At 40.2% G+C, this 12,019-nt stretch overlaps 1 protein-coding gene across 1 annotated transcript in view; it reads right to left on the bottom strand.

Moving 5' to 3' along the window:
• Positions 1–2,750: 2,750 nt before the first annotated feature.
• Positions 2,751–12,019, bottom strand: part of cfap157 (cilia and flagella associated protein 157) — a 38,201-nt gene continuing 28,932 nt past the window's right edge. The window contains exons 8-9 of the mRNA XM_043720435.2: positions 9,259–9,460; positions 2,751–2,971 (exon numbers count right to left, since the gene is read on the bottom strand). Of these exons, the coding sequence (XP_043576370.1) occupies positions 2,873–2,971; positions 9,259–9,460 (301 nt within the window). The 3' untranslated portion in view covers positions 2,751–2,872. The remainder of the gene's footprint in view (positions 2,972–9,258; positions 9,461–12,019) is intronic.

The following is a 12,019-nucleotide window of genomic DNA, read 5'->3' as shown; positions in this document are numbered from 1 at the left end:
AACTTGAAATAAAGCATTTTTGTATAAACCCTCAAAATTCAAAGGTGGTAATATGGGAAACCTTCATAATAAATTATAAGGCAACAAAATTGACCCAGATCCTAGTGCAGCCCAAAATCCATACGTGAATGCCTTTATAAAGTAGAGCTACCAGATACATCTCAACATAGAGAAGTGACTGACTGAAAAAAAGCTCTAGATCTATCTAATTTGCCTTCTATCAGCTGTAATCACTGACACAACAGATATGGAATTGACTAACAATGGCAGTTATTTTCTATGAACACTAACATGACATGAGAAAACTTCTAGCTATGGAAATGCTTTGAGAAACATAGGTCTAGTGCTATATTAAATAAAATGCTGTCAGATCTACATTTGCTTTCTGGTTTTATTTGATAGATCTGAAGTTATCTGTTCTCAAATTGCTACACTTTCCACATGATGTCTAAAACTATTCATGTACTATACTCCAAAGTATTACTGCCTGAAATAAATCTGTGTAATTTTCATTTCAATGAATGAACATTAAGTGTCTCCACCATCTTCCATAGGTGCCACTGGTTTCTCAATGAAATATGCTTTCCACTGATTAGTTTTGAATTTAACTAGTCTATTAATCAGGCTGTGTCCTTCTGCTAAGGTTCTGAATTATCTAATCCTATTACCAACATAATAGCAGCCAACGAGAAGATTTGTATCTCAGGTTGAGGTTCTGTATGTTGGTTTGTTCACTGAGCTGGAAGGTTCATTTTCAGACATTTCATCACCATACTAGGTAACATCATCAGTGGGCCTCCAGTGAAGAGCTGGTGTTATGTCCCGCTTTCTATTTATGTGTCTTGGCTTCTTAAGGTGGTTGATGTAATTTCCTGTTCTTTTTCTCACAGGGTGGTAGATGGGGTCCAAGTCAATGTGTTTGTTGATAAGAGTTCCAGTTGGAATGCCATGCTTCTAGGAATTCCCATGTGTATCTCCGTTTAGCATGTCCTAGGATGGATGTGTTGACCCAGTCAAAGTGGTGTCCTTCTTCATCTGTACGTAAAGGATACTTGTGATAGAGGGTCATGTCTTTTTATGGCTAGTTGATGTTCATGTATCCTGGTAGCTAGTTTTCTGCCTGTTTGTCCAATTTAGTGTTTGTTACAGTTCTTGCAAGGTATTTTGTAAATGATGTTCATTTTGCTTGTTGTCTGTATAGGGTCTTTTAAGTTCGTTAGCTGCTATTTTAGTGTGTTGGTGGGTTTGTGGGCTACCATGATGCCAAGAGGTCTGAGTAGTCTAGCAGTCATTTTCAAGATGTCTCTGATGTAGGGGAGAATGGCTAGGGCTTCTGGGTGCGTTTTGTCTGCTTGTTTGGGTTTGTTGCTGAGAAATTGGCAGACTGTGTTCATTGGGTACCCGTTCTTATTGAATACTTTGAAAAGGTGATTTTTCCTCTGCTCTTCATAGTCCCTCTGTGCTGCAGTGTGTGGAGGCACGTTGAAATAATGTTCTGTTAAAGAAATATTAGCAGCCATTATGCTACCTTTCTAACCGTCTCCTTTCCTTTCGGAACATACCTAATGTTAGCGAGGTTTGAGAAGATTTGTAGCTCAGATTGAGGTTCTAGATTTAAATTTGCTTGCTGAGGTGGAAGGTTCATTTTCAGATGTTTCGTCACCATACTAGGTAAGTATGGTGACGAAACATCTGAAAACAAATCTTCCAGCTCAGTGAGCAAACTTACATCCAAATGCCTAATGTATACAATTGTTCATCAAAGCCAACTTCCCAATACACTCCTTAAAAATCATGGCTAATCTCTTCTGAACTGATAGCTGGAATATCTTGTTTTTTTTATCTTCAGCTTGAAAATCCTGAGTTCAGTTCCAGCAGCACCCTTACCATTATGTATAGAGATTGAAGAAAGAATTGAGTTTAGCTTGCGATTCAGTTTTGAGTTGGCAAGTAAACAGTGGAACTGTACGCAGCTGGTATCAACACATTCAGGGTAGGGGTAAAATTAGTGCGAATTAAAAGGACAGATGCTGGTGTTTTCTAAACTGATGATGCAGACCTCTCTGTGCTATCAGCTTACGTCTTTCTGAAACAATTTTGGACATTTGACTATTTTAGAAATGCTGAATAAATTTAGGAGGTTATGACAGGAAGGAAAGGCTCCTGACATTAAGTAGGCTGGAGGGAGTGCAGAAAGAACAGATGAAATGGCAACCTCAGTAAAAGAACTGTATGGAGCCCATGTGGGATCTAAAGAAGCACTCTGCTATCAGCCGGTCCAATCAGGATATTAAAATAAAACACATTCCTCTTTTGACCTTGGTCTCTCTTGCTGCTAGGTTAGATTGTACAATGCAGGTCTCCAATTAAAATGGCAGTCAGGGACGAACAATATTAGAGCATGAACTTGTGTATTAAAAGAGGCATCCACTGGCTTCCAATAGGTGACTCCCGATTTGGTCAGATTGGAAATGTTGCCACAGCAGAATCACACCATCACTGAGACATCTTAAACACCCATCTTCCAAGATTCTGCAAGGCAGGGAGGTTTAACTTTGCCTTTTCTACAAGCAACCCATCATCGACCGTACGCTAGATTGTAGAAGTGCCTTTTGAAGTCAATGTACAATGAAATAAGAGACCCCAAAAGAATGAATGCCTGACTTCTAGCTTACAATTTGAATAAATTCCTTTAAGTCAATCACTGTAACTATTGCCTCAAAGATCACAAGAGTGAACAATTCTTTTAGTTATAAAATGCAATTTTATTAATTATTTTCAATGATCTAAATCATGGACAAATAACAAATTCAGTAAGAACACTATTTAATAATTGAGTTTAGCTGTAAAAAGTACCGACGATCACAAAAGTCTAACTAGTTTGGTCGCAAACTTGGTCTTGAAGGCAGCATGCCACAGCAATGTTGGGCAGAATCGAGGCCTGCACTCCCTGATCTGCAGGAGCTGGATCCTAGAAATAACAGGGGGGGGGTCGAGGAGAAGAAATATTATGTTGAAAAATCATGATGAAAAGCAAAGTCCCTCAGTCCAGGACATCACTGTCGCCGAGGCTGAGGACCGAAAATCACCCCAACCCATCCCATCACCATCTGTAACTTCTCAAGCTTAAAGGCTTCTTGGTCAGCTATTAGGGCTAGCTCTCATGGTAGTGTGTGAGATGTCTCATTGTGTTTCTGATTCTGCATGCCACAATGTGATATTCTTTAATGAGGTGGGATTAATGTATTCTATATCAATTTCTCATATAGTAACAGAGTGTGGACAGGCTTCTGCATTAGTCAGTCTCTCAGACAGAGTATGAATCTGGATAAAGTGAGTTTTTTTTGTGAGATGTGGGTGTCAGCAGCGAGGTAGCATTGGTTCCCCTCCCTTAATTACTCTTGAATGAGTGGTTTGCTAGAGTTAATTCAAGCAATTAAGAGTCAACCATGTGGGCTTCACCACTGCGTCTTAAAAGAGGTGTCTAATGAGGAAATGTTGGTGTTAATTTTCTAAAATTCCTTAGATTCAGGAAAGGTTCCATCAGAATAAGAAGTAACAATATAATCCCTCTATTCAAGTAGGGAGGAAGGCAAAAAACAGGAAACTATAGGCCAATTAGCTTGATATTTGTTGTGGCAAAATTGTTAGAATCGATCACTAAAAAGGTTGTGGCTGCCTAATTAGAAAAGCTTGAGGTAACTGATAAGAGTATGTTTTTGCAAAGGAGAATATCATGCTTAACAATGTATTAAACTTATCTGAAGGAATAACATATGCCATGGATCAAGGAGAGTCTGTAGATTTACTGTGTTTAGATTTGATAAGGTGCCAAATCAAAGGTTATTGTGACAAATGAAAGCTCAGGTATAAGGGGTAGCATATTAACATGGCTAGATGGCTGGATGGCAGAAACAAAAGAGTGTGCATGAATGGGTCTTTGTCTGATTGGCAGGATGCGACAAGTGGAGTCCAAAAGATGTCTGTACTTTTTATAATTTAATGTCAATAACTTAGATGATGGAATTGAAAGCATGGTAGCTAAATTTGCAGATGACACAAAGATAGGTAGAAAAGTTTGTTGTGAAGAAATGAGCTTGCAGAGGATAGTGACTGGTTGAACAAATGGGCAAAAAAATCTGGTAATGAAGTCTAATGTGAGAAAATGTGAGGTTGTTCACTTTGGCAGGAAGCATGAAAAAGCAGAGTATTACTTAAACAGAGAATGGAAATCCAAGGTGCAGAGGGATGAAGGCATTCTAGCTCGAGTCAAAAAATATTAGTATGCAGGGACAGCATGTAATCAAGAAGGTTGACAGGATGGTAGCCTTTATTTTGAGAAGAATTGAACAGTACTTTAGATGTTATACTTCAGTTATACAGGGCTGTGGTGAAACCACATATCGACTAATGTGTGTAAGCTTTTGTCTCTATTTACGGAAGTACGTAAATACACTGGAGACAGTTCACAGAATGTTTATTCAGTTGTCTTTGAGAAGAGGTTTGACAGGTTGGGCTTGTTTCCACTAGAGTTTAGAAGGGAGAGGGATGATTTGGTTAAAGATTCAAGATCCTGAATGATCTTGACAAGGTGGATGTGGAAAAGATGTTTCCTCTTGTGGCCAAGTCCAGAACAATAGGGCACTGTATTGAAATTAGGGCTTAGCTTTTAAGGAGTGAGATACGAGAATTTTCTTTCCTCCCAGACAGTTGTATGAATCTGGAACCTTGTGCCTCAAAAGTAGTGGAAACCAGTTTATTAAAATATTTTTAAAATAGAGGTGGAGACATTCTTGTTAGACAAGGGAATTGAAGATTATTGGAGGCAGATTATAACATGGAATTCAAAACACAAACATTGGATGGTGGAGCTGTCCCAAGGGCTGAATAGCTTGTTCTGGGTTCATATGTTCATGTTACTATCAGACTCCTATGTGGACCAGACCAGGTATGGACAGCAGATTTCCTTCCCTAATGGGCATCAGATGGGTTTTTACATTAATCACTGATAGTTGCATGGCACCATTATGGAGATTTGCTTCATATTTCAGATTTAGTATTCATTGTATTTACTCTGCTTGGATTTGATCCAGGCTCTTCCCAGACCACTAGTCCAGGCCTCTCAAATACAAGTCCAGTGACAATATCACAACACTACTGCCAATCCTATTAAAGAGACAATGGCTCAACAAGAGAAAGAGAGAGGACAGAAAATTGGCAATGAAGGGAGGATAAAAGACTGGGAGAGAATGAGGTGAATCAGGAAGATGTAGTGATTAAATGATGCAAAGTACAGCATTTGGAAGACTAAAGGTTACAATGAACAATTTTTAAAATCAAATCATTGCAACAAATTCCAGGTTACTTTAAGTTCATACAGAGTTCTAGAAAAGCTTATAGCTTAATGAATTATGGTGCTGGAGGATGCACCTTTTTCCATTTCAGACTTCCTTTGTCTGAATAAAGCACCAAGGTAAGGTTTAACACAGTCAAATGTATAGAGTTAAATATTGCAGCTTAATTCCAAGCACATTTGACTGCACCAGTGTGATATCTTTATATTTCCCATAATAGCCACCCGGCACTGTCACTTAGTGAGACTGAGAGGCAGTGTTGTGCTGTAGACCCAAATGTTCTTTAGAGTTATACAATGATACAGCACCAAGAAAGAGACCATAAACCTAAAATCTGCTATCTAAATATTCTCCTCCCAACACGTTCTTCTCTTATAGCATTGTAAATAAATGTTTTTATTTTAAGTATGTATCTAATTCCCTTCAGAGAGTTAGACCATTCTTCCAGATCATGACATGCAGAGTATTTCCTCATGCCCCTTTTTTCTCACATCAGACATTTTCAATCTGCATCCTCAGGTTCTGACCTATCCGGCACTGGAAACGGCTTATTCACTCCATCAAAACTATTTGTGATTTTGAACAGCTCTATCAAATCTCTCTTTATCCTAGCTTGATTCAGGTCACCTACCTGAAATAATAATGCTGTTCCTCTCCACAGATGCTGCCTGACCTGCTAAGTATTTCCAGCATCTTTTTAGCTTTTACTCTTCCTAACCCTCTGCTCTCTAAGGAAAACAACTCAGCTTCTCCAATCGCTGCACCTAACTCCCCTTTGTTGTATTTGTAACAAGGTCAGTCACCTGGACTACAGATTATGAGTTCCCTGATTGGACCAAATTAACAGCCACTGTTCAAAATGTCATTTATGGATGTAGGTTTGCTTGCTGAGCTGGAAGCTTTGTTTTCAGATGTTTCATCATCATACGAGGTAACATCTTCAGTGAGTCTCCGAATGAAGCACTGGTGGTGTAGCCCACTTTCTATTTATATGTTTGAGTTTCTGTGGGCTGGTGAAGTCATTTCCTGTGGTGCATCATTTCCTATGGTGATGTCATTTCCTATTATTTTTCTCAGGGGATGGTAAATGGGATCCAAGTCAATGTGTTTGTTGATAGAGTTCCGGTTGGAATGCCATGCTTCTAGGAATTCTGGTGCATGTCTCTGTTTGGCCTGTCCTAGGATGGATTTGTTGTCCCAGTCGAAGTGGTGTCCTTCCTCATCCGTGTGTAAGGATACTAATGAGATGTCATTTATTCCAGATTTTATTTATTAACAACTTGAATTTAAATGTTGTAAAAGTGAGATTTGAACTTGTACTGCCAGAGATTTAAAATGTGTTGCTGGAAAAGCGTAGCAGGACAGGCAGCATCCAAGGAACAGGAGAATCGACGTTTCAGGCATAAGCCCTGACCTGCTGTGCTTTTCCAGCAACACATTTTCAGCTCTGATCTCCAGCATCTGCAGCCCTCACTTTCTCCTGCCAGAGATTTAGTCCAGGTCACTGATTTGCTGGTCCAATAATGTTACTATTAGCTTACTATTTCCATTAAAAATTCCATAATTACACCTATGATGGCAGCATCTTTGCTTGTCTCACAATTTAGTGTTCAAACAGAGATCCAGTTATGGATAAGGTGATAACAAAGGTCTTTTCCCTAGGGTGGGGGAGTTCAAACTAAGAGAGCATGTTTTTAAGGTAAGAGGAGAAGGATTTAAAAGGGACTTGAGGGGGAAGTTTTTCACACACAGGGTGGTGTGTATGTGGAATGAACTGCCAAAAGAAGTGCTAGATGCAGGTACAGTTGCAACATTCTATAAACATTTGGACATGTACATGAATAGGAAATGTTCAGAGGGATATGGGCCAAACACAAGCAAGTGGGACTAGTTTAGTTTGGGAAACTTGGTTGGCATGGACGAGTTGGACTAAAGGCTCTGTTTCTGTGCTGTATGACTCTAAAAACATGGAGTATCAGGGATACTGACACTCTGGTACCTGACTCTGTATGCGGCAGTACTATAGTCGAGGACTGTTCATTTGTAAATAAAGGATGACTTGGTGACAGGATATCAACCTTTGTACCATCCCTCACCCTGGTAGCATTTCAGTAAATCTCTCCTGCACCTTCCCCATTCATCCTTCCTAAAGGATGGTAGCAAGAATTGAATGCAATATTTGGTGGAGGTCTGAAGAGTATTTTAAAAAGGTTTAATGCGATTTCCTTGGTTTTGTTTTCTAATCCTTTTAATTAATAAAGCCAAGAATCCCATTTCCCAAACAGCCTTAACTTCAATACTTTCAAAGTATGGTGAACATGCACCCACAGCTTCTCCTCTCCCTCTAACATTGTCTCATTCATTTTGTATTGCTGTTCCTCATTCTTTCCTCATGCGTCATTTCACTGCTTTGAATTTAATCCATCATTTTAACAGTCTGTGTCCTCCTGAAATCTTATTATTTACTACTTTTGGGTTTTGCATTATCTACAAACATTAGTATTACACCCTGTATACCCAAAACTTCCTCCACCACTGGTTTGTTGGTCTTTTTCACTCCAGGTCCCACTCTTGGCATCCTGCTTAAAAGTGCTTCACTGAGTTTTCTTTGGCCGACCCCATCTTCTCTTCCCAACTGATGGTGTCTATTCAACTACTACTGTGGCTGGATGTACATCTAGGAGGCAAAATAATTGCCCTGCCAGTCCAGTCATCTTTCTGTCACAATGTCCTGTAAATGCCCATGACCAGTCCCATGTAGCATTTCTTCATTGGGGATGTTGTTTCTCCAGTGATGCCCTGAACCTTACATAGGCAGTGCTGTTAAAAGACATCCACTTTGCTATTCCCTTGCATGTCTTGCTTCACAGATTTCAGTTGGTACTTCAATGGATATAAAGAGTTGCGTTGATGGATTTGAATACCCAGACCATGTGGAAGACTGATGTGGCCATCAAACACCTCATCATTTTCCCTGTGGATGTTGTTTCCTGGTAAGGGGTAGTGACTGACATCATCAATGTTCTGTTGCCCATGATGATGGAAGAACCATGATGTCATCCAGTCTTCATTGCCTTGATCCTCTCAAGTTGATGCATAGACCAACTGTGGCACCATGACCCTCAAGATTGGAGGTCATATCTTGGAGCAATCTGTGAAATTCAAGCCTGTTGCCATGGGATGCCAAATTCTGGATGCACCACTGCATTCCCCATGCTGAGATCAATGACTGAATATACTCAAATACCAACAACTAGGGAACACTACTATATTCTTTCCTCCAATCAGGAAAGTAACTGTTTACTACTACTCTGTTTACTGTTCCTTCGCAAATTTTGTTTCCATGTTACCACTGTCCTTTAAACAAATGGGCCTCAAGTTTACTAATGTGGCTGTCATCTGGTACTTAATATGTCTTTTGAAAGTCTACACAAACAGAATCTACTGTAGTACCTCATTAACCTCGCGTTATATTTTTGGAAAGCTCAATCAAGTTAATCAATTTTGCCTTTACGAAATCTATGTTGTCAACCATTAATCGGCTCATACTTTTCACAATGTCAATTAATTTTACCCTGGATCACCGTCAAGCTTTTGCACCACCCACTGAGCCTGAGGCTGCTGGTTTTACATCTCTCCCTATTCTCAAACAGAGGGGTAGCATGTGTAATCCTTCAATCCTTTGACACCAAGTCTATAATCACGGACAATTGGAAGACTGTAACTACAAAATCGGCAATTTCATCCTTATTTCCCAAAACGTTATTTCATGCTCAGCCCTTGGAGCTGGAAGACACAATTACTCTGCCATTGATACAGGCTGAAACTGAACCTGCATCCCAAAGGTGAAAGGTTACTATCATATGAATCTATAAAACATGGCACATCTATTTTGGAGATTTACCATCGGTAAACAAGTCATTTCAGTCGGCGCTGAATTGGCAAATGGTCTGAGCAAATCCAAACGCGTTGTCTTTGACAGTTGGCCCACTTTCTCAGCGACGCTGGGAGACATTTGCTTGGGCCTTGGCACGAGACCCAGATCGCCTACTTTATAATGCGGCAGAATGCCTGGTCCTTTGATGGCACCAGAAGCTAAAATATGCCTGTAGAAAGAAGGGGATTGGTGGGTTAAGGGAAAAGGAATTGTTACTGGCAGTGTCATGATCATATATATAATTTGCTGCCAGCCACAAACAAGATGCCTGACAGAGCCACAAAGCTGTCACTAATATCAGGTCGATACAGAAAACATTTGACAATACACTGAGTCAAAAAAGCCAGAACACCTTGGATTTGCTTCCCATTCAGTGCTGAGTTAGCTAATCTAAGCTGGGACAGTACTTTATATATAAAGACCCTTGGGCTCAGCCCTCTTTGGTAAGTGGGTGAGACAGGATTTCAGATTCTGGGATTCCTTGGCTAACGAATCTCCTAACACAGGAGTAAATTCAACCCAACACATACCTAACACTCAGTAAAGAAAAGTGACCAAGCTGGTTCAGTGCTGGTTTGTGTGACATGGATTTTAAATGGATAAAATAAGGGGGAAAAATGACAGTGCTTCACTTGGTCCTATGGGTTTCCTGTCCAGCAATTTAAGTTAGATCTCCCCATCACTAACTCGGGTCTAGAATGACTTAAGCAGAGGACAGATCCCTTTATCCATAGAACAGTAACCCAATAAAAATCATCGACTTCATGAAGGGAAACAGAAAATTGACAATGATAAATAAACTTAATCAAGTCAAAGACTCCACTGACCAGCAATAATTGTCTTCAACTGCTGAGCTGGGAGGCTAACACAGTGGAGGATGAATTTCACAGTCAGCAGCTCAAACAATAGTGCTTACCTCTGAAGGAACTGGCACACAAAGATGTATCAATCTCTGTAGCGAAGAGTCCCTCTTTCCTGATGTCAGTTTGAATCCGGCATCAAGTCAAGGGGATCTCCGGGCATTCATGAGCAGTAATGACATCATCCTGGTTATGCACCTAACCACAACTAAGTATTCTCATCGACACCAAAGCAGAAAGATCAAAATTCCTTTTACACAAATTCTTAAATTTTAGAAATATAAATTAAATGATTAGAGTTAATAAATAAGATTAAGATAAAAGTTAACACGCAAACAAATATATTTTTTCAAAATAGCTAATTTCTCATCAATATAAAGAAGTGGAATATTCAACTAATATACAGTTACTCTTCCAGGGACAATGAGGATATTTAGCAGGAGTTATGAAATTAGCACATCTTTAAAAACCCAATTATCCTTTGAGATGCAACTTTTTCAAGGGTTTTTTTTACAATGAGACCAAGAAAATAACAGCAGATGTTCTCATCAATTCAATGATTTCCAGTTGATTGCATTCAGAGGGATCTGTAATAGTGCACCTTATAAGAGTATAGTCACTGAGTGCAACCTCTGGATTTTTGTCTTTAATAGAGTGTGTGTGTGTTTGTGTGTGTGTCTGTGTGTGCGCATTCCATGTTTGCTGCAAGTTTCAAAGGAATAATTCAGAGGAATAATTTTTAATTTTATAAGCCAGAATAATAAAATCTGTTGTGGTTCTGTTCGCCGAGCTGGAAGTTTTTGTTGCAAATGTTTCGTCCCCTGGCTAGGCAACATCATCAGTGCTTGGGAGCCTCCTGCGAATCGCTTCTTTGCTGTTTCCTCCGGTGTTTATAGTGGTCTGTCCCTGCCGCTTCCGGTTGTCAGTTTCAGCTGTCCGCTATAGTGGTTGGTATATTGGGTCCAGGTCGATGTGTTTGTTGATGGAGTTTGTGGATGAATGCCATGCCTCTAGGAATTCCCTGGCTGTTCTCTGTCTGGCTTGCCCTATGATAGTAGTGTTGTCCCAGTCGAATTCATGTTGTTTGTTGTCTGTGTGTGTGGCTACTAAGGATAGCTGGTCGTGTCGTTTCGTGGCTAGTTGATGTTCATGTATGCGGATTGTTAGCTGTCTTCCTGTTTGTCCTATATAGTGATTAGTGCAGTCCTTGCATGGTATTTTGTACACTACATTCGTCTTGCTCATGTTGGATATCGGGTCCTTCGTTCTGGTGAGTTGTTGTCTGAGCGTGGCTGTTGGTTTGTGTGCCGTTATGAGTCCTAGTGGTCGCAGTAGTCAGGCTGTCAGTTCCGAGATGCTCCTGATGTATGGTAGTGTGGCTAGTCCTTTTGGTTGTGGTATGTCCTCGTTCCGTGGTCTTTCTCTTAGGCATCTGTTGATGAAGTTGCGCAGGTATCCGTTTTTGGCGAATACCTTGTATAGTGTTCCTCTTTTTTTGCAGTTCTGGTGTAGTGCAGTGTGTTGTGGCCCTTTTGAATAGTGTCCTGATGCAGCTTCGTTTGTGTGTGTTGGGGTGGTTACTTTCATAGTTTAGGACTTGGTCTGTGTGTGGCTTTCCTGTATACCCTTGTGGTGAATTCTCCGTTTGGTGTTCTCTGTACCATCACGTCTAGGAATGGGAATTGGCTATCCTTTTCTTCTTCTCTCGTGAATCGGATTCCTGTGAGTGTCATAACGGCACACAAACCAACAGCCACGCTCAGACAACAACTCACCAGAACGAAGGACCCGATACCCAACACGAGCAAGACGAATGTGGTGTACAAAATACCATGCAAGGACTGCACTAATCACTATATAGGACAAAC

This window comes from Chiloscyllium plagiosum, unplaced genomic scaffold, assembly GCF_037043375.1.
Source record: "Chiloscyllium plagiosum isolate Xiang-an unplaced genomic scaffold, Cpla_swu_hap1 HiC_scaffold_21, whole genome shotgun sequence".
NCBI classification, from domain to species: domain Eukaryota; kingdom Metazoa; phylum Chordata; class Chondrichthyes; order Orectolobiformes; family Hemiscylliidae; genus Chiloscyllium; species Chiloscyllium plagiosum.
This window is presented reverse-complemented; position numbering and strand designations above follow the sequence as displayed.